Below are 19331 nucleotides of genomic sequence, written 5' to 3'. Positions count from 1 at the left end.
TGTGCAAAAGCATCTCGTTTTGACTTCTCCACTGACATAAGTTCAGGAATGCTCCGTTTTACTGGACTTGAAAGAAACATCGAAGCCATTTATTTATGACATTTATGTACTTTTATGTACTCTTCAATGACTGTTCTTTCTGCCTTCGTCACAGATGCGTATTTGACGCGAGCCTCACCGGACCGAGAAACCGCATGGATTTGACGCCCAGCTCTTCGACACTGAAAGAGCTGCTAGAGCGAGACCTGGTGATGAACGTGTACCGCAAAAATCAGTGGGGTTGCTTTAGGCACCTGAGCATACAGTCACGTGAGTTCCTTAGCCCTAATAGTTTGTGTCGGCAAAGGCTGTTGGTATTCCTATCAATGAGCGGCAAATAATCAAGTGGCCTGAAGCACAGGAGGGTGCCATAAAGCCTTGAGTAATGTTATGAAACAATACAGTGTAGCGCAGCAAAATGCGAGGACACAAGAGACGAGAGACGAACACCACGAGCGCTCATGGTGTTCGTCTCTCGTCTCTTGTGTCCTCGTCTTTTGCTGCGCTACAGCGTATTGGAACCATGTACCAACAAGCCCAAAAAGCCACGCTACTGTGTTATAAAACAGCTGAAGTCCTAAGTAAAATGCAGGCACAGCTGGAGTGTGCCAATGGCATAAGCTTATGATGTCGTCGTTTACTTTGGCTGTTTGCACTGCCCGCTTTGGAATCACGTAAGAGAACGTAATGAGTGAAGAACGACTTTAACTTATGCTTCTAAAAAAATTCAGTATGCAGCATACAGATGACTCTTCTGTGGAGAAGAAAAGGCATGACCCGCTGTAGCCCAGGTGATTTCGGATTAATTCTTAGGAAGCCAAATTTCACGCAAGGTTTTCTTGCGTAATATAGCCCATGCGTAGCCAATAATCCTGGAAGCACAAAACACGTGCAACCCTTAAAATTGTTTCTTTTTTTTACTTAGTATGCAGTGGAATGTACACTTAAATGAGCTCCATGTTGTAAACAGTAGCGAATAAGCACGCCTGGAAGCCAGCCGCCGTGAAGTGATGGGAAGGGACTCTGCATTCACACAAAGTTTTGCGGAAATTGCATCTTCGTGATTTACAGATCTCACCAAGCATTCTTTCCTACATGGTTTTCCTTTTTGCAGCCATGAAGAGCACGGAGTGCGCGTTTCTCAACGTACGCACATGTGGAGATATGCCCAGCCTCCAGTGCTACCAGTCCCCAATGCGGCACAGCTCCCCGCGTAACAGCGACGGCAAGCTCCTCTGCAGCGTTTACTACGCTCCACTCAACACACGCGATGTCGCGATTGCAACGGGAAAACTTCCTCTTGATACGTTCTCCTGTAAGTGCCTGAAAGCAGTTATTGATCCTTATGCCTAATGCTGTAATGTAAGCAGGACGGATGCCGCGGGTTTAATAGTTGATCTAATTGGTTCCACGCGAGTATAGAGCTTTCAGCGCTGTTCAGCAGACATAGGAATTGCCGAAAGACAATTTCGGTTTCGTTTGTTTGACTGCACATCCACATCTCCAGTAGCAGCCGCGGAAGCGGCAGCTTGACTGCGCCCACTGCAGGACAAAGGCTTCTGCCATATCTTTCTATTTATTCCTTTCCTGTGCTAGCTGCGGCCTATTTATTAGCCCTGACTTCTTGAGTCTATTCAGTGCACGCGCAATGAGATAATTCTCTACCCTTTACTGCAAAGACGACGCAACGGTCTGTGACTACGTCCCTGGCTTGGAGTTCTCGGGCCGCGATCTCAACGGACACCGGGTAATGGGTTTGGTCCGCGCCAAGGCCATGGCCACGGTGGTTGACGCCGATCCTGGCTGGATCTGGAATGTTCCCGATGAATGGAGTCTGGAGGAGGCTTCCACAGTTCCTGTTGCATACTCCACTGCCTATTATTCGCTGCTGGTGCGAGGCAACATGCAGCCTGGCGAGACCCTCCTGGTTCACTCAGGCACTGTAATTGCCGCACAAGCGGCCATCTCTGTCGCCCTCTCCATGGGATGTACTGTCTTCACCACTGTTGGTGAGTTACTGGTCAGAGTCTTTAATTTATTGAAGCGCGGACTGTACTACTTGCTGATGGTCGGCTGACGTATACACTCATATGTCTTTTGAGCCCTGCACTTAACGGAAGCTAAGTCTAAACTAATCTAATCGCAATGTGAGAGCAGGTAATAAGGGAGTAATAAGGAAGAAATCACTCATTTCCATCCACCCAAGCGCAGCCATACGGCTACAAAGGAAAGCTATGAGGATTTCTCAGAAACTTCGCAGTAAAAGAAAATTCTTCTTGGTCTGGGGCTTGAAACCGGGACCACTGTTTCACGGAACAGTCGCTCTACCAACTAAGCTAACCGGGACAGCAAGCTTATGGTAAGGTGACAGCGGATTGATCAATAGCTCTCAGTGGGAACCCGACTACCTGACTACGCCCACTGCAGGGCAAAGGTCTCTCCCATGTCTCTCACCTCCAATTAACCCTGTCCTCTGCCAGCTGTGGCCGCCGTATTCCGGGAAACTACTTATTTCATCCACCCACCTAACTTTCTGCTGCTCCTGTTACGTTTGCCTTCTCTTGGAATCCACTCCGTTACCCTCTAGGACCAGCGGTTATATTGCCTTCGCAGTGTTGGTCAACTGTTTTCAAAAATTTGGCCAGCACAGTTGGTAGAGTTACTGCTCCGGTGAAGCGGTGTTCCTGGGTTGGAACCTGGGAGCACCGGATGCTTAAGGATGAGACGCACATTCAAGTCAGTGTCTCGCCATTTTCCGTAAAGAAAGATACCAATACAGAATTTTTCTTTTGCTTTATCGGTAAGCATACATTCAAAATTTTGCGAGAATTTGCTTGCTTCCTTCAATTTCTCTCAGGATTGTTTAATTGAAGAGCTAAATATTTAGGAATTCAGTTTAGCATGTGCACAGGCAATTTCCATGCCTTCCTTTCTAAATTTGCTTGCGATCTATGATGTAGCTGCTCGTGCACCCCTTCTTTGATAGTATTTGTGCTAAGCTGCTTACTTGCGCATCTTAAGTGCTCATTGTAAAGTTTAGTTTGACTTGACAAAAAGCGTTTCTCCAAAATACCTTAATCAATAATATATTATGACTCCCAAGCAATATTATTCAAGGCTGGATAACACTGAGCGCCTTGGTGACTAGCCTGCACATTAGAAATCTTGGCCACGAAACAAATGTGGAACTCTAGTCAGTTGTTCCTGCGCTAGGATGGAAAATTAATCCGATTTTAAAGTAAGTGTAAGCTGTTCCCTTTGAGATGTTTTCGATTGAGTTATTTTCCTCATTCAGTCATTCCGCTTATAACAGTCAGTGCCTAGCTTCTGGCAGCAATCACCTTAGCTCTCTCTGCACTTTTGAGGACAACTTTTAGACGAAAACAATTTATGTTGCTTTTATGTCCTGGAAACTAGGTTCTGAAGCGGAACGCGAGTTTCTGAAAGTTCGCTTTCCACAGCTGTCGGATGAAAACTTTGTAAACTCTCGCCACCTGTCCATAGAGGAACATGTGCTGCAAAAGACCGAAGGCAAGGGTAAGCGCTCTATTTTACCTCAAAGCTTGCCGCGTAGTACTCTGTGATACAGGGTGGAAAAAATCACCGGAAGCTTGTCAGAAAGCGATGTTAAAATCTTTAAGTGTAACATTGCAAGAATACCGCTGATTATTTTATGTTCAAAGTGGCCCGCATACTCCCCTAACTAGGGGCAGTTAGAAATAAGGTGAGCCTTATAATTTCACCTGATATTAGGTGGCCCAAGGTGTCAAATGACATAACCAAAATAGTCGGACTAACGAGGTACTTTGGGATTAAAGATGTACAGTCAGGCCGGAATGAAACACGAACACGCATATGTCATACATTTTTGCTTTGCAGCGAGATATTCCTTTACAACCTATTTTCGATTATGCCTTTCAGTAGGCCCTTTACCCAGACACATGAATCAGGCTAGTTGTACACTTCAGCTGCAAGTAGGCAGGTAAAATATTTTGTTTTCTTGACATGCTCTGTTCGTGCTTCATTCCGGCCTGACTGTACATTGGTAATGTACTTGTATATTTAGAACCGCACTGAGAAGCAAACGCCAGTTTTATTATTAGGCATGTAGAGCCGCATCTGTAAACCTCCCCTTGATTAAACCGAGGGGTCGTATTTTTGAATGCTTCATCTCGTTTTTATATCATCTGGACGTGATGTCGATCGTGACGAAAGCAACGGCAGATGAGGAAGCAAACGGCCAATCACAGGCGCTGCCTGTGAGATCGTCCGAAACAGTTCTACTCGCCGGAAGCGTCTCTTCGCACTGAAGGGAAGGCTACAGGGGCTGAGCGCCCGCAATGGCGTCATTCCGCTAAATGGATCGGTCACAAGGCGGTGCACTTGGTGGCCGAGCGCAGTGCCCTCTCTGCGGTGATTTCGCAACGTCGTTGGTGGGGGTTGCGCCATGTATGGAAGTTTCTTGCCTGAAGACGTCGCCAGAAATTGTGTTGCGATCAAGGAAACTGTTTTTTCCTTCATTTTGTTCCCTTGATAGTTGGTTGTTATGTTCAAAATGTTCCTTAAATAAACTGCAAGCGGGGACTTTAGAATGTGCAAAATAGTGAAAGCAGGAATTCGAAGTCATTGCTTTAAATGGATTATGCGGTCTGGCAGACAAAAACAGATCGAAAAATGGTGATCGTAATCCGAATAATTAACTAAGATTTAATTACGCTTTAACCCGCTGAAGTTGGCGAGCGTGTTTATATAGAAAATTTGGAGATAGTGACATCTTAGGCTGTTCTATTTTGTACAGTTTTAGCAACGCACTTGTGTGCTGAGATGTGCGCGCCGGAAATTCTAACCCGCTGAAGTTGGCGAGCATGTTTATATAGAACATTTGGAGGTAGTGACATCTTAGGCTGTTCTATTTTGTACAGTTTTAGCAACGTACTTGTGTGCTGAGATGTGCGCGCCTGAAATTCTAACCCGCTGAAGTTGGCGAGCATGTTTATATAGAACATTTGGAGGTAGTGACATCTTAGGCTGTTCTATTTTGTACAGTTTTAGCAACGTACTTGTGTGCTGAGATGTGCGCGCCTGAAATTCTAACCCGCTGAAGTTGGCGAGCATGTTTATATAGAACATTTGGAGGTAGTGACATCTTAGGCTGTTCTATTTTGTACAGTTTTAGCAACGTACTTGTGTGCTGAGATGTGCGCGCCTGAAATTCTAACCCGCTGAAGTTGGCGAGCATGTTTATATAGAACATTTGGAGGTAGTGACATCTTAGGCTGTTCTATTTTGTACAGTTTTAGCAACGTACTTGTGTGCTGAGATGTGCGCGCCTGAAATTCTAACCCGCTGAAGTTGGCGAGCATGTTTATATAGAACATTTGGAGGTAGTGACATCTTAGGCTGTTCTATTTTGTACAGTTTTAGCAACGTACTTGTGTGCTGAGATGTGCGCGCCTGACATTCTAACCCGCTGAAGTTGGCGAGCATGTTTATATAGAACATTTGGAGGTAGTGACATCTTAGGCTGTTCTATTTTGTACAGTTTTAGCAACGTACTTGCGTGCTGAGATGTGCGCGCCTGAAATTCTAACCCGCTGAAGTTGGCGAGCATGTTTATATAGAACATTTGGAGGTAGTGCCATCTTAGGCTGTTCTATTTTGTACAGTTTTAGCAACGCACTTGTGTGCTGAGATGTGCGCGCCGGAAATTCTAACCCGCTGAAGTTGGCGAGCATGTTTATATAGAACATTTGGAGGTAGTGCCATCTTAGGCTGTTCTATTTTGTACAGTTTTAGCAACGCACTTGTGTGCTGAGATGTGCGCGCCTGAAATTCTACCCGCTGAAGTTGGCGAGCATGATTATATAGAACATTTGGAGGTAGTGACATCTTAGGCTGTTCTATTTTGTACAGTTTTAGCAACGCACTTGTGTGCTCAGATGTGCGCGCCTGAAATTCTAACCCGCTGAAGTTGGCGAGCATGTTTATAAAGACAATTTGGAGGTAGTGACATCTTAGGCTGTTCTATTTTGTACAGTTTTAGCAACGCACTTGTGTGCTGAGATGTGCACGCCTGAAATTCTAACCCGCTGAAGTTGGCGAGCATGTTTATATAGAACATTTGGAGGTAGTGACATCTTAGGCTGTTCTATTTTGTACAGTTTTAGCAACGCAGTTGTGTGCTGAGATGTGCGCGCCTGAAATTCTAACCCGCTGAAGTTGGCGAGCATGTTTATATAGAACATTTGAAGGTAGTGACATCTTAGGCTGTTCTATTTTGTACAGTTTTAGCAACGTACTTGTGTGCTGAGATGTGCGCGCCTGAAATTCTAACCCGCTGAAGTTGGCGAGCATGTTTATATAGAACATTTGGAGGTAGTGACATCTTAGGCTGTTCTATTTTGTACAGGTTTAGCAACGTACTTGTGTGCTGAGATGTGCGCGCCTGAAATTCTAACCCGCTGAAGTTGACGAGCATGTTTATATAGAACATTTGGAGGTAGTGACATCTTAGGCTGTTCTATTTTGTACAGTTTTAGCAACGTTCTTGTGTGCTGAGATGTGCGCGCCTGAAATTCTAACCCGCTGAAGTTGGCGAGCATGTTTATATAGAACATTTGGAGGTAGTGCCATCTTAGGCTGTTCTATTTTGTAGTTTTAGCAACGCACTTGTGTGCTGAGATGTGCGCGCCGGAAATTCTAACCCGCTGAAGTTGGCGAGCGTGATTATATAGAACATTTGGAGGTAGTGACATCTTAGGCTGTTCTATTTTGTACAGTTTTAGCAACGCACTTGTGTGCTCAGATGTGCGCGCCTGAAATTCTAACCTGCTGAAGTTGGCGAGCATGTTTATAAAGACAATTTGGAGGTAGTGACATCTTAGGCTGTTCTATTTTGTACAGTTTTAGCAACGCACTTGTGTGCTGAGATGTGCGCGCCTGAAATTCTAACCCGCTGAAGTTGGCGAGCATGTTTATAAAGACAATTTGGAGGTAGTGACATCTTAGGCTGTTCTATTTTGTACAGTTTTAGCAACGCACTTGTGTACTGAGATGTGCGCGCCTGAAATTCTAACCCGCTGAAGTTGGCGAGCATGTTTATATAGAACATTTTGAGGTAGTGACATCTTAGGCTGTTCTATTTTGCACAGTTTTAGCAACGCACTTGTGTGCTGATATGGGCACACCTGAAATCTCAGCCCAAACAGAGTAATTACGCATGTCAGACTGTGGCAGTCAGCGTCAGGCGCCTTCGTAGTGTGACCCAGCTGTTGCTGATGGCGGCAAGCCTGAAAAAATGTGAAATTGCAGGCGGCGGCGACAACGTTTTGTTCTTGGCTGGCGAAGCCGAAGGATAAATTTCCCGGCGATGTGGGGCGGGCGCTCTTCCTTTAAGCGATGCTTTTAGATTGGGTCATAGAACTTAGTGCCGCTCCAGACTTCGCATGTGGTCTAGCGCAGAGATACTTCACTGCTGGCCAAGAGCGAATGTGTATAACAGTCGCGTGTAACTTCACATTATTTTCAGGAAAAGTGCCACTTGCCATGGTACGTCACAATAGGGAGGAGCTTCATGCCGAGCGTCGCGATCTTGCATGCGTAATTGCACGGTTTGGGCGGAGATATCAGACGTGCATATCTCAGGACACAGGTGTGTTACAAAAATTGTACAAAATAGTCTTAGAAGCCTAGTGCTTCTAAGTTTTCAATAAAAACAAAAGTGACAGCAGCAGTGAATTAAAAGTTAATAAATTTTAGTCAATTACTAAGGTTACGGTGACAATTTTTCTCACTGTTTGTGTCCGCCTGGCCGCATATCACATCTACATTGATGCCCTTTATGGATATTTCACGAATAAGAAATAAATAACTTTGGTGTACTGCTATCGCAATTTCTTAAATAATTTAAGCTTAATTTCGAGCGCAACCTGCATTCCGCTGGGCAAGAAGAAGGAGCGTATTTCCACTCCCAACCTTCTATGCCTTGCCAGATGTAGTTTTTACGAAGTATAGCCACACAACATCCTCCAGCACAAACCATCGCGCAGTTGCTTTCCGGAGGTGGGATTAGTACCTATCAAAATGTTTAGAAGCGTGTAACGCGCAATCACGCGCAGCTTTCGTCGGCGTAGGTGGGGGTCTAGCAAAACGGCATGAGCATGTGCGCCACTGATGCAAGTACGTGGCATCATAGAAGCGTTTCTGCCAGATCCGTTGTGACCTCATCTTACGTCACCGGGAGCAGCGACCAATCACGGAGCACCAAATGATACGAAAACAGAAGGAAACATTGCAAATAAAAGTCCAGGCTGTGTTAAACATGAAGCAGGTCAGCGACTGGTCGGTAACTTGCACTTGCGGCTGGTATTTCATTTCTGAAATTCGTTGGTGTATAGCTTTATGCTTCTCCCAGTGTAATGGAGTTCATGCTTCCACCTTCTCTCCATTGTTCTCAACAGGCGTAAATTTAGTGCTCAGCTTTCAGTCCGACGAGAACCTCAGGGGAAGCCTAAGATGCCTGGCGAAGCACGGACGTTTCCTAGAGATCAGCGAATTCGACAGGTTGAGCAAAGTCGACATTGGAACGCCGAGTTTACTGAACAGCATCACCTTCCACGGGATATCGCTACAGACGCTACACGACGATGACCCGTTGACTGTAGAAGAGAAACGTCGCATCAGAGAACTCGTCCTAGAAGGTATCGCATCTGGAGCAGTGCGTCCGCTGGACACGCACCCATTCCGATGGGATCAAGCCGAGGAGGCCTTCCGCTTCTTGGCCACCGGAAAGCACACACGAAAAGTCGTGCTTGAGGTAAGCCATGCAATTTTAAGCCGCATTCAGCTGCAAAACACATTATGTCATAGACAAGACCGCTACACGTATAGACTTTAAAATGAAGTTTAACAGAGTACACTGAGGGGCCAGTTGGTCATACATAATCTGAACGAAGAAACGTAGCGTTGAAACAGGACAGAGAAAGATGAGGACAGGACGGGGCTACAACTTACAACTGAATGAAATCGATCAACGAAAGACACACCCCTTCTCGAGCAAAGACACGCATGCGCAAACTTGAAACAATGGCAAAACTGTGACAATCTAGAAAAATTCCGGTAAAAGAAAAAGAGACGAAAAGGGGAGGAATGTAGCCCCGTCCTGTCCTCATCTTTCTGTATCCTGTTTCAACGCTACGTTTTTTCGTTCAGATTAGACTTTAAAACCAGCAGCCCCCACAAAATTTCAACACACGCTTCTATTTTGCGTGGCTTTCGCTGGTAGCCCCATTGACTTCCAAGAGCGATAAGAAGTGGTCAATGGGAGCACAGGAAGCATTTCATCAGGCATATGCTGCAACGCTTAGAAAGGGTAGCCATCAATACCACATAATCGCGCAGCATCTCACGCACTTTCTATTTCTCCCAATTGCCAAAGTTACTCGAGGTTAGGTACTGGCGGCTGACATAACGGGCTAGCTGGTAAGCTTCAGGCAAGCTGGGCTTGATAGCACCTCTCAGTGGCCTTTTCTGTGCAGATCCGCCAAGAGGAGAGCCCCCGCCAGAAATGCCCCCCTTCGCCCCTCACATTGAAGGCCGCGGCACGTACCTACTTCTACAGCCACAAGTCTTACGTCATTGTTGGAGGGCTAGGCGGCATGGGCCTGGAGCTCGCTGACTGGATGGTGGGCCGTGGCGGTCGCAAGCTCCTTCTCACCTCCCGCAGCGGAGTACAGAGCGGATACCAGCGCCTCTGCCTCCGTAGATGGCGGCACGCTGGTGCCGAGGTCATCGTGAGCAAGTCAGACGCTTCGACCAAAGAAGGAGCTCGGCAGGTGATTGAAGAAGCGTTCGCCATGGGACCTGTTGGTAGCATCTTCAACCTCGCCATGGTAGGTGCATGTGTTTGGCCACCAGCATGGCTTCTCTGCGCGCACCTGTGCCCTATTAAGCATTCGCCGTTATTTTTCGGCGTTCGATACGCCTCGTACCTAATACCGCCGGCTAATGCTCAGCTTGTGAGCAAAATGCATATTCAGCTTACATCATGATGTTGTCCACACTAAAAATTTTCGGTACTAAGCAAGAATGTATTAGCCGGCTAGTGAGAAACTCGCATCTCGATGATTATCCTTGTTCGGTTATGTGGTGCCTATTTAACGCTTATCTTTCAGCCTTACGTATATCATAATCATACACTCTAGTTATTACACAGAATGCGTTTTGTAACGTTTATCTCTTCGGTGCAACGTTTTACTAAACGACGAAATTCAAAGGCTTTTTATTGAAGTGATAGTTTCGACATGTGCTTAACTTAGAGCACATCATTTCTTCGTGCTGCCATCATCAAAACTGCACTTCCATCACTACCCTCTGCATGCCACCTCAAAGAATGTGGGCGGCTAAATGCGCACTGGCGTGGTGACCTCTGCCGTATGGGGTCCGTAGCCGTCAGACGTGTAGTCATATTGGCAAACAACTGCGGGACCGATGACATTGTTTTGTTCCTCGAAATGTGTCAGTCAAAACGACGTGGAAGTGTAGCTTTCCAGTGTGGGGCAAGCCCCGGAACTGAGTGTGTCCAGCGATGTTTTGTAGAAAGGTGTCACCTAGCAGTCCAGAAACTCTGTTGAGATAAGTGCTTGCTCATACGGGGTCTCTGCGTTGTGTGTTGAGTTCACAGCTTAGAGTTCACAGCTTTCTTTCACATGGTAACGTCCTGTTAATAGGATTTTGAAAAACATTGCTACAAGCGTTCTCTACTTGCCGCAGGAAAATCTGCCCAACAGTGTCTTTACCGCAGTCGGTTTGCCTTCTTTTGACAATCTTTTTAAACAAATTGTAGTACTGAAATATTTTTGGAATAGCGCATACAGACACATAAATACGAAACCGGTACCGTTGAGACATGTTCCTCGCTATCATAAACCGAGAGTGCGCACTCACTACGGCAAAGCAACTAGAAAATATTACGTGCCAGCTATCTTTAACGAATTACCGGATGATTTATTTTCTTTAACCACCCGCAAAAAACTGCGTGTTGCAGTTCAAGCGTTAGAGAATCTTTAACATGTACTAAAATCTTATCAGTGCTTTTTCATTCTTTCCGTGCCAAAATTTTTGTGTTCTTCATGTTTACGTCTTTTAATTTTCTTTTGCCTCTGATGGAGCTCTGATGTAGCGCGAAGATTGCCGCGGCTGCCGGTTGTCGCCGCACAAGCCCACTTGTGGCTTCGGCGCTTCTGTTTCTCTGTATGTTCAGATTATGCTGAATAAAGATTATTATTATTATTATACCATGCCGAATTTTAGCCAGCCCAGCACCACAATAATCTGAAAACGTGGTTACTATGACACTGCCATTGCATGTATCTCTTTAAAACTTGGGAAGAGTGATGTACCGGGCAGTAATCGAAACTTTCTTCAATAAGACCAAAAAATCGTTAGTTCGGTTTTTTTTTTTTGCAAGCGTGAAAATTCTGACAATTTGGAAAACAGAGAGACAATTTCGTATTCAAAATTTCCTAGACGACATTAAGTATTTCTTTTTCCCGAATTTTGCACCTAAATATTTCTGAAAATTTTAAAGCAGAAATAACCAATGTATTGAATCCCCGCAACGAATGACACCTATATCGAACATAATTTTGACAGCTGACTTGAAGATCCTGTTTTCAAACGTTCTTCCTGGTGGACTGCTGAAAATTCTTGGCAAGCATCGACTAAAAATTTGACGCCTATAAAGGACCTTGTTTGAAACTCTGCGAAGCTGTGCAGTCTTTTTTCATCCGCAGGTCCTCCGCGATGCCCTGCTTGAGAACCAGACAGCCGAGTCCTTCCAATGCGTATGCAAGCCCAAAGCCGATGGTACTCGTTACCTGGACGAAGTGTCTCGTCAGCTATGCCCTGAGCTCGACCATTTCGTCGTGTTCTCGTCAGTGTCGTGCGGCCGGGGCAATGCCGGACAGACCAACTACGGCTATGCCAACTCAGTCATGGAGCGTATCTGCGAGCAGCGGGTCGCCGACGGACTGCCTGGTTAGTTCTCACTCTTTCGTGGCAAATTTCCGTGCCTGTAGTTTGTGTTCTCGATGAACTCCATTTTAGAAAACTAAGTTCGTGCGATTAGCTAGAACCGACGTGTGTTCAGAGGAGGGAATCAATAACGAAAGAAAGGTTTTAGGCAGCATTTAAACAACACTAGTAGGTTCCTCTGGGCTGGGGAGGGGTTTTTGGAGAGAATAACAGTATGAGAAGGATGGGTATAATAGGCAAATAAAATGATTTAAAACACAGTAATATTATACGCTGATTCAGTTGGCGGTAAGGCGGAACATGCATATGCGATGAAGTCTAATATCTTGCAGATAGGCCGGCAAAAAGTTCAGTGTGACTTTCGTAGTGCCCTACAATATCCAAAATTCTCGGAAAAAAAGTTTGAAAATTGGATTTTGTAACGTAGTGTTTTGGAAATATTGAAGGTAACTGTCCATTCTTCCGGTGAAGAAAAATCTTTCTTTGAGAGTGTTTGTAGCAGTAGCATCGAGCAGTTAGGACTTCCATATAAAACCAATGGGGAACGGTTTTGAGGACAGTGGAAATGTTAATAGAAAATAAATGCAAGCCTGCCGGTGGGAGATCGGCGGATATATTGGTTGTTATAGTGTAACCTTAGAAAACGCAAAAAATGGCGTTCATAAACTGGTTCTCGTTCAAGAATGAATTTGTCCATAATTATTGGATATGTAAGCAAAAACAACAAAAAAAAACTAGAGCAGGAAAAGCGGGAATGGGCTTCTTCTCTATGTGAAGGTTGCTTTCTTTGTTGCTTCCTAACCAGATTTAGCGCACCACGGAAGTCCCATGGAAAACTAACTAGGCCGTTCCGCAACTTTCGTGAAGTTAAATTCCGGAGGGCACTGAGGACTACTTAGTGTTTACAATGCGATAGCATTTTTTATTTTTTATTATTTCATCTTTTTTCTCTTCCTTTTTAATGACACAACTACTCATTCGCATGTACTCGTAAGCTAAGGCATGTACTAGGTTCCCCTTGTTCGCCAACAAATAATCCGGTTTTGTGGCCTATGGCTGTGCGCTCGGCTCGCAATCTCAATATCCTGGGTTCAACCGCCCGCACTTTAAGCCGGAATTCTATTTTTCCTTGCTAGCTTACGTGAAATTTAGCACGCTACTTTTTTCTGGACATCGCGTTTCGTTCCCCATGACCCATATAATGACTTTGCATTAAAGTTCAACGCACCTGGAGTACATATCGAAGGGAGGAGGGATACAAAAACAATCTAATGGTAGACAAATAAAACATTCAGTGCAGGGTTCTGCAGCGAAGTGAAGACAGAGGGATATAAGCCCCCGTTCATTCTTAGTGGCAGTGTTGTACAAGCCAATATTTTATGCTCGTAACATGCCCGATCTTCTCCATAAGGTGAGCATTATCAAAAACTGTGCTCACCTGCCAGAACTTAGCCGCAGTTGTCCCACTGCATACTGTTAGCTTGTCTCAAGCGCGACCGATAGCTTCTTCTGAACACGGCGTTGAGTTTTAGGAGATGGCAAATTGGTTCCAAATGGCTGAGAGGTGTATGCAGAATTCTACCGAACAAAATAGAAGAGAATACTTGGCTGCTAGGGCCTCGCCACCTTTAACGCCAGTTCTTTCACGGAATAAACAGTCGTCACACCAGGCACGAATTTATTGCTTTTGACCGGTCGGCATGCAGTCCGACCGGTCGAGCTTTGGTTTTACCGTTTCTCGATTACTGTTTCCCGTAATCAAAATGCGCTTGCTCGTGACGCAGAGCCATAAAACAGCAACCATCTTGTTTGTTGCTGATCTTGTTTAGGACATGGGAAAATCAGTATATGCATTCTTCTTCTGAATAAAAGACAAGTCTACATAACTAAGGAAAGCCTTTCTCACTCCGCGCTCCGCATGTCAGGGTCCCTCTTTTACTGTGCAGTAGCCTGATCAATGAATGATCTATTAATTAGACAGGCAGAGCAGAACGGTGGGGATAAAAATTAACATGCAGAAAACGAAAGTAATGTTCAGCAGCCTAGCAAGGGAACAGCAGTTCGCAGTTGGTAGCCAGGTGCTGGAAGTAGTAAGATAATATGTCTATTTAGGGCAGGTAGCGACAGCTGATACGGATCATGAGAGGGAAATAACTAGAAGAGTAAGAATGGGGTGGAGCGCATATGGGAGGTTCTCTCAGATCTTGCATGGCAGTTTACCAATATCCCTCAAGAGAAAAGTATACATCAGCTGTATCTTACCGGTACTCACCTATGGGGCAGAAACGTGGCGGCTAACAAAGAGGGCTCAGCTTAAGTTAAGGACATCGCAGCGAGCTATGGAAAGAAAAATGATAGGTGTAATGTTAAGAGATCGGAAGCGGGAGGAGTTGATGAGAGAACAAACAAGCGTTAATGATATATTATTTGAGATCAAGAGGAAAACGTAGGCTTGGGCAGGGCATGGAATGCGAAGGCAAGATAACCGCTGGTCCTTAATGGTAACGGAGTAGATTCCAAGAGAAGGCAAGCGTAGCAGGGGGCGGTAGAAGGTTAGGTGGGCGGATGAGATTAAGAAATTTGCGGGAATACGGTGGCCGCAACTGGCGAAGGACCGGGTTAATAGGAGAGACATGGGAGAGGCCTTTGCCCTGCAGTGGGCGTAGTCGCGCTGATGATGAGCCTGCACAGTGCATGAAAAGCAGACTGCGGCAAAAAATCACGGCGTTTTTACTGAAGCTAATGCAATACTATTAACAGCAAACTATACACTCTTATTATTCCATTTTCAAGGCCTTGCTGTCCAGTGGGGCCCCGTCGGTGACGTTGGCGTGCTGCACAAGACAATAGGCGGAGACGTGGAACTCGGCGGCTACGCGCCGCAGAAGATCAGTTCGTGCATGAACGCGCTGGACCAGTTCTTGAGCCAGAGTCGTCCCGTCGTGTCAAGCGTGGTGAGAGCTGACGTGGCCGCCGAGAATCACGAGGCAAATACAAGAACAAGCGATCTTGTCAAGACTGTCGCAGACATTTTCGGTAAGTGCGCGGTTGCATCTTCCCGGTTCTAAAAAAAGTCTCAACTCTCCTACCGCTTAATATTTTAGGACTTCGGCGTTTGCGAATAGTCATCATACAAGGCTGGTGTGCTCCATGCCTCAAAAAGTGTGCCCGCTTGGTACCAAGACATCTAGTTGAGTTTAGAAGCAGGAAAATAAAGATTTCAAGCAGCATTTTGCAGAACAGAATGCCATGACACGATCAAGTGCGCTTGAATAAAAGCGGGATACTTATGTTTTCGTTTCCAGAGGGCATTCTATACGTTTTTATGTATTAGCACCTACCTGTTTCTCCATTCGTATGGCAGCGAAATTCTAGAGGCTCGTGTACTGTGCGATGTCAGTGCACGTTAAAGAAGCAAAGCAGTCATTTGGGCTAGTTGGTGTGAATTCATGGTGGAAAAAACAGCGCAAACTTAGACAGAAAACACAGAAAAGAGGGGAGACACTACAAGCGCTGACTCGCAACTAAGGTTTATTAGAAAGAACAGAACACAATATATACAAAAACCACCCACGACTGCGTACGTCATAACAGATTGCGTGCAAGCGTGCAAGATAATCATAGCAAAGCAGACATTTGGGCTATTTTGCACGCTTGCACGTAATCTGTTATGACGTACGCAGTCGTGGGTGGTTTTTGTATATATTGTGTTCTGTTCTTTCTAATAAACCTTAGTTGCGAGTCAGCGCTTGTAGTGTCTCCCCTCTTTTCTGTGTTTTCTGTGTAAGTTTGCGCTGTATTTTCCACCTCGTTAAAGAACCCCAGGGGTAGAAATTTCCGGAGCCCTTCACTGCGGCGTCTCTCATACCCGGAGTCGCTTTGGGACGTTAAACCCCATAAACCAAACCAAACCTGTTTCTCCAACAACCTTTGGATTTTTCACACAATAAGACGCATCCTTTCATAGAAAACGTCAACTTACTGCATATGTTTGTTCTTTTTAGCGCGGCTTCCGAATAGTCTTCTCAGTAATTACTGGAGAAATTCGTGGACCACACGTTGGTAACTGCTGAAAAAATTGCTGCAATTAGTGGTTTTTTTTAAACATACGCGCATGCATGGTACCACGCAGGCATCAAGGAACCATCGACGCTGGACCTTAACATGAGCCTCGGCGAACTCGGCATGGACTCTTTGGTGGGTGTAGAGGTACAGAGCACCTTGGAACGGGACTACGACTTACCCCTATCCTTGTCGGAGATCCGGCAGCTTTCCATGAGCCGCTTAAGAGAGATCGAAGGAGACTTCGTCAAAAGCATTGCACCAACTGATAAAATCTCTGTAAACAATAAATAGATGGACGTCTGCATATAAAGTTGTAGCACGTTTGCACCTCACGCTTAAGTCAATCGTGTTTACATCACTTCCAGTTCGAAACGTGGTGACAAGTAAATCACTGCATGCGACTCAAGACGCTCTTCAAGGCCATTAGAGAACAGAGAGACGTAGTCCTCCTTTTCTCTCTGGCGGCAAATAAAAACTAAGGGAGGTTGCACCAGTCATATGTCTATTGCGTGGTTTATAGTTATACAGCCATATGTCATACAGACCTTGTCAAAAAACAGACGTGCACTGATGGCTGTGGTCAGACCTTATTACGATTTTCTCCGTAAAATCGTGTGCTTGTACACGACCTACACCAATACTACAGCAAGTAGGAAAACAGTCTGCGCACCTGTAAGAAAAAAAAGCATGTTTTGCGGCCCTAGCAGTTTGCATACGCCACCAGAAGCATGTTTACGGCCACGTCAGTGTTTCGTTCTTTTATTGTTGCTAGTCCGACAATGTAGTAAAGTCGCACCTGTCACCAGCCGTGCAGCCATAGCTGACATTTTCATCCTTTTACGCTATCAAAACGGCGAACCCAATTCTGTGTTATCGACCTATGAGCCAACTCGCATCCTGTCTTTACTCACATTATGGCACATAAATACTCAAAGTACACTACGTATGTTGGTTGCTCTCGATTTCCCATGTGAACTACGCAGCATCCATTCTGCTCTTTCCTCTCTTGCCATTCTATCCTCTGTCTTTACTCTATCCTCTGCCATTCGACCCTCTGTCACCAGCTTCCACTGAGCCAAGTATAAATGGGCATGACCTGAGCGAAAACCTCTTATTGGGCCTGGTTATTGCACCCCGAGGTAAAAATAGTGCTGTCTCTTTTATTCGCGCCGCTTACACTGCGAATAAATAAAAAAAAAAGACGGTACACTGGCATAGGCGCATACCTCAGAGCCCGTGGCTACCCCTGTGAGATATGGGGTCTTCCAAATTACTATGTTGGCCTTAAGCAAACAAGGGAAGGGGAATGAGGGGCTCGTTATAAATATGAAAGAAGCCAACAGCCACAGAAACCAAGGGGCACAGGGGATTTTTTTAAATTTTTTTTTATTTATTTTGTGGTGTTGATTAATTTAGAATATTATTGAATATGTTATCGCTTAAAGTAATTGATTAGAAAAGGAGAAGAAAAAACAACCACACGTCGCCGGTGGGATCCGAACCCACGACCTTCGAATTACGCGTCCGGTGCTCTACCTCTGAGCTACGTCGACGGCTGTCAAATCTTCTACTTTCGGGGGTATTTATGTTTACAAGTAACCTAACCTTGAGAGTGTTCATCAGCGCCACCCACGTGTCATAAGCGGCGGACGTAGAACGTCCTGATTTACCGCATCTGTGACGTAGAACGTCATCGAACGGAGAGGGTGGAAGCTGCGCGAGAATCCTCTTATGCTTCCTATGGCGTCAAGGCTGCCAGAACCGAGGCCCTCGCTAAGCAATTATGCAAACAAGGGAAGGGGAATGAGGGGCTCGTTATAAATATGAAAGAAGACAACAGCCACAGAAACCAAGGGGCACAGGGGATTTTTTTTAATTTTTTTATTTATTTATTTTGTGGTGTTGATCAATTTAGAATATTACGGAATATGTTATCGCTTACAGTAATTGATTAGAAAAGGAGAAGAAAAAACAACCACACGCCGCCGGTGGGATCCGAACCCACGACCTCCGAATTATGCGTCCGGTGCTCTACCTCTGAGCTACGGCGACGGCTGTCAAATCTTCTACTCTCGGGGGTATTTGTTTACAAGTAACCTAACCTTGAGAGTGTTCATCAGCGCCACCCACGCTGATGAACACTCTCAAGGTTAGGTTACTTGTAAACATAAATACCCCCGACAGTAGAAGATTTGACAGCCGTCGCCGTAGCTCAGAGGTAGAGCACCGGACGCGTAATTCGGAGGTCGTGGGTTCGGATCCCACCGGCGGCGTGTGGTTGTTTTTTCTTCTTTTCTAATCAATTACTTTAAGCGATAACATATTCAGTAATATTCTAAATTGATCAACACCACAAAATAAATAAATAAAAAAAATAAAAAAATCCCCTGTGTCCCTTGGTTTCTGTGGCTGTTGGCTTCTTTCATATTTATAACGAGCCCCTCATTTCCCTTCCCTTGTTTGCTTAATTGCTTAGCGAGGGCCTCGGTTCTGGCAGCCTTGACGCCATAGGAAGCATAAGAGGGTTCTCGCGCAGCTTCCACCCTCTCCGTTCGATAACGTTCTACGTCACACATGCGGTAAATCAGGACGTTCTACGTCCGCCGCTTATGACACGTGGGTGGCGCTGATGAACACTCTCAAGGTTAGGTTACTTGTAAACATAAATACCCCCGAAAGTAGAAGATTTGACAGCCGTTGCCGTAGCTCAGAGGTAGAGCACCGGACGCGTAATTCGGAGGTCGTGGGTTCGGATCCCACCGGCGGCGTGTGGTTGTTTTTTCTTCTCCTTTTCTAATCAATTACTTTAAGCGATAACATATTCAGTAATATTCTAAATTGATAAACACCACAAAATAAATAAATAAAAAAATTAAAAAATCACCTGTGCCCCTTGGTTTCTGTGGCTGTTGGCTTCTTTCATATGTTGGCCTTAGTATGATAGAAAGACAATAAGTAGACACTTCATCTTTGCCAAAACATATTGCTGGTGGTATTATGCTGGTCGCGTACAACAAATAAATATTTTTAATGCGGCGGCTGAATAAGCCTTGTTTGATGAAATTTTATGCTTATAATTGTTTATTTTCATTTTTCTCTTCCTTATGATATACCTACTCATTATCATACACTCGTGAAATGGCGCTAACACTACGTTCACCTTTGTTCAAAACCAACTAACGCAGTTAAAACAT

General features: G+C 45.1%; 1 protein-coding gene and 1 non-coding gene across 2 annotated transcripts in view; one reads left to right on the top strand and one right to left on the bottom strand.

The window, feature by feature from the left end:
- Positions 1–16428, top strand: part of LOC149348176 (fatty acid synthase-like) — a 44828-nt gene extending 28400 nt beyond the window's left edge. Inside the window, exons 16-24 of the mRNA XM_089541697.1 lie at positions 155–309; positions 1154–1354; positions 1719–2048; positions 3457–3576; positions 8499–8854; positions 9576–9929; positions 11832–12075; positions 14866–15108; positions 16205–16428. Of these exons, the coding sequence (XP_089397823.1) occupies positions 155–309; positions 1154–1354; positions 1719–2048; positions 3457–3576; positions 8499–8854; positions 9576–9929; positions 11832–12075; positions 14866–15108; positions 16205–16428 (2227 nt within the window). The remainder of the gene's footprint in view (positions 1–154; positions 310–1153; positions 1355–1718; positions 2049–3456; positions 3577–8498; positions 8855–9575; positions 9930–11831; positions 12076–14865; positions 15109–16204) is intronic.
- A 1689-nt stretch (positions 16429–18117) lies between these two features.
- TRNAM-CAU (transfer RNA methionine (anticodon CAU)) lies at positions 18118–18189 on the bottom strand. The gene has a single exon. It is a non-coding gene; the product is annotated as a tRNA-Met (tRNA).
- Positions 18190–19331: the final 1142 nt, after the last annotated feature.

Source organism: Amblyomma mixtum, chromosome 4 (assembly GCF_055824585.1).
Source record: "Amblyomma mixtum isolate Tamu chromosome 4, ASM5582458v1, whole genome shotgun sequence".
Taxonomy (NCBI): Eukaryota; Metazoa; Arthropoda; class Arachnida; order Ixodida; family Ixodidae; genus Amblyomma; species Amblyomma mixtum.
Note: the sequence above shows the minus strand (reverse complement) of the source record. Positions and strands in the feature narration are given on the sequence as shown.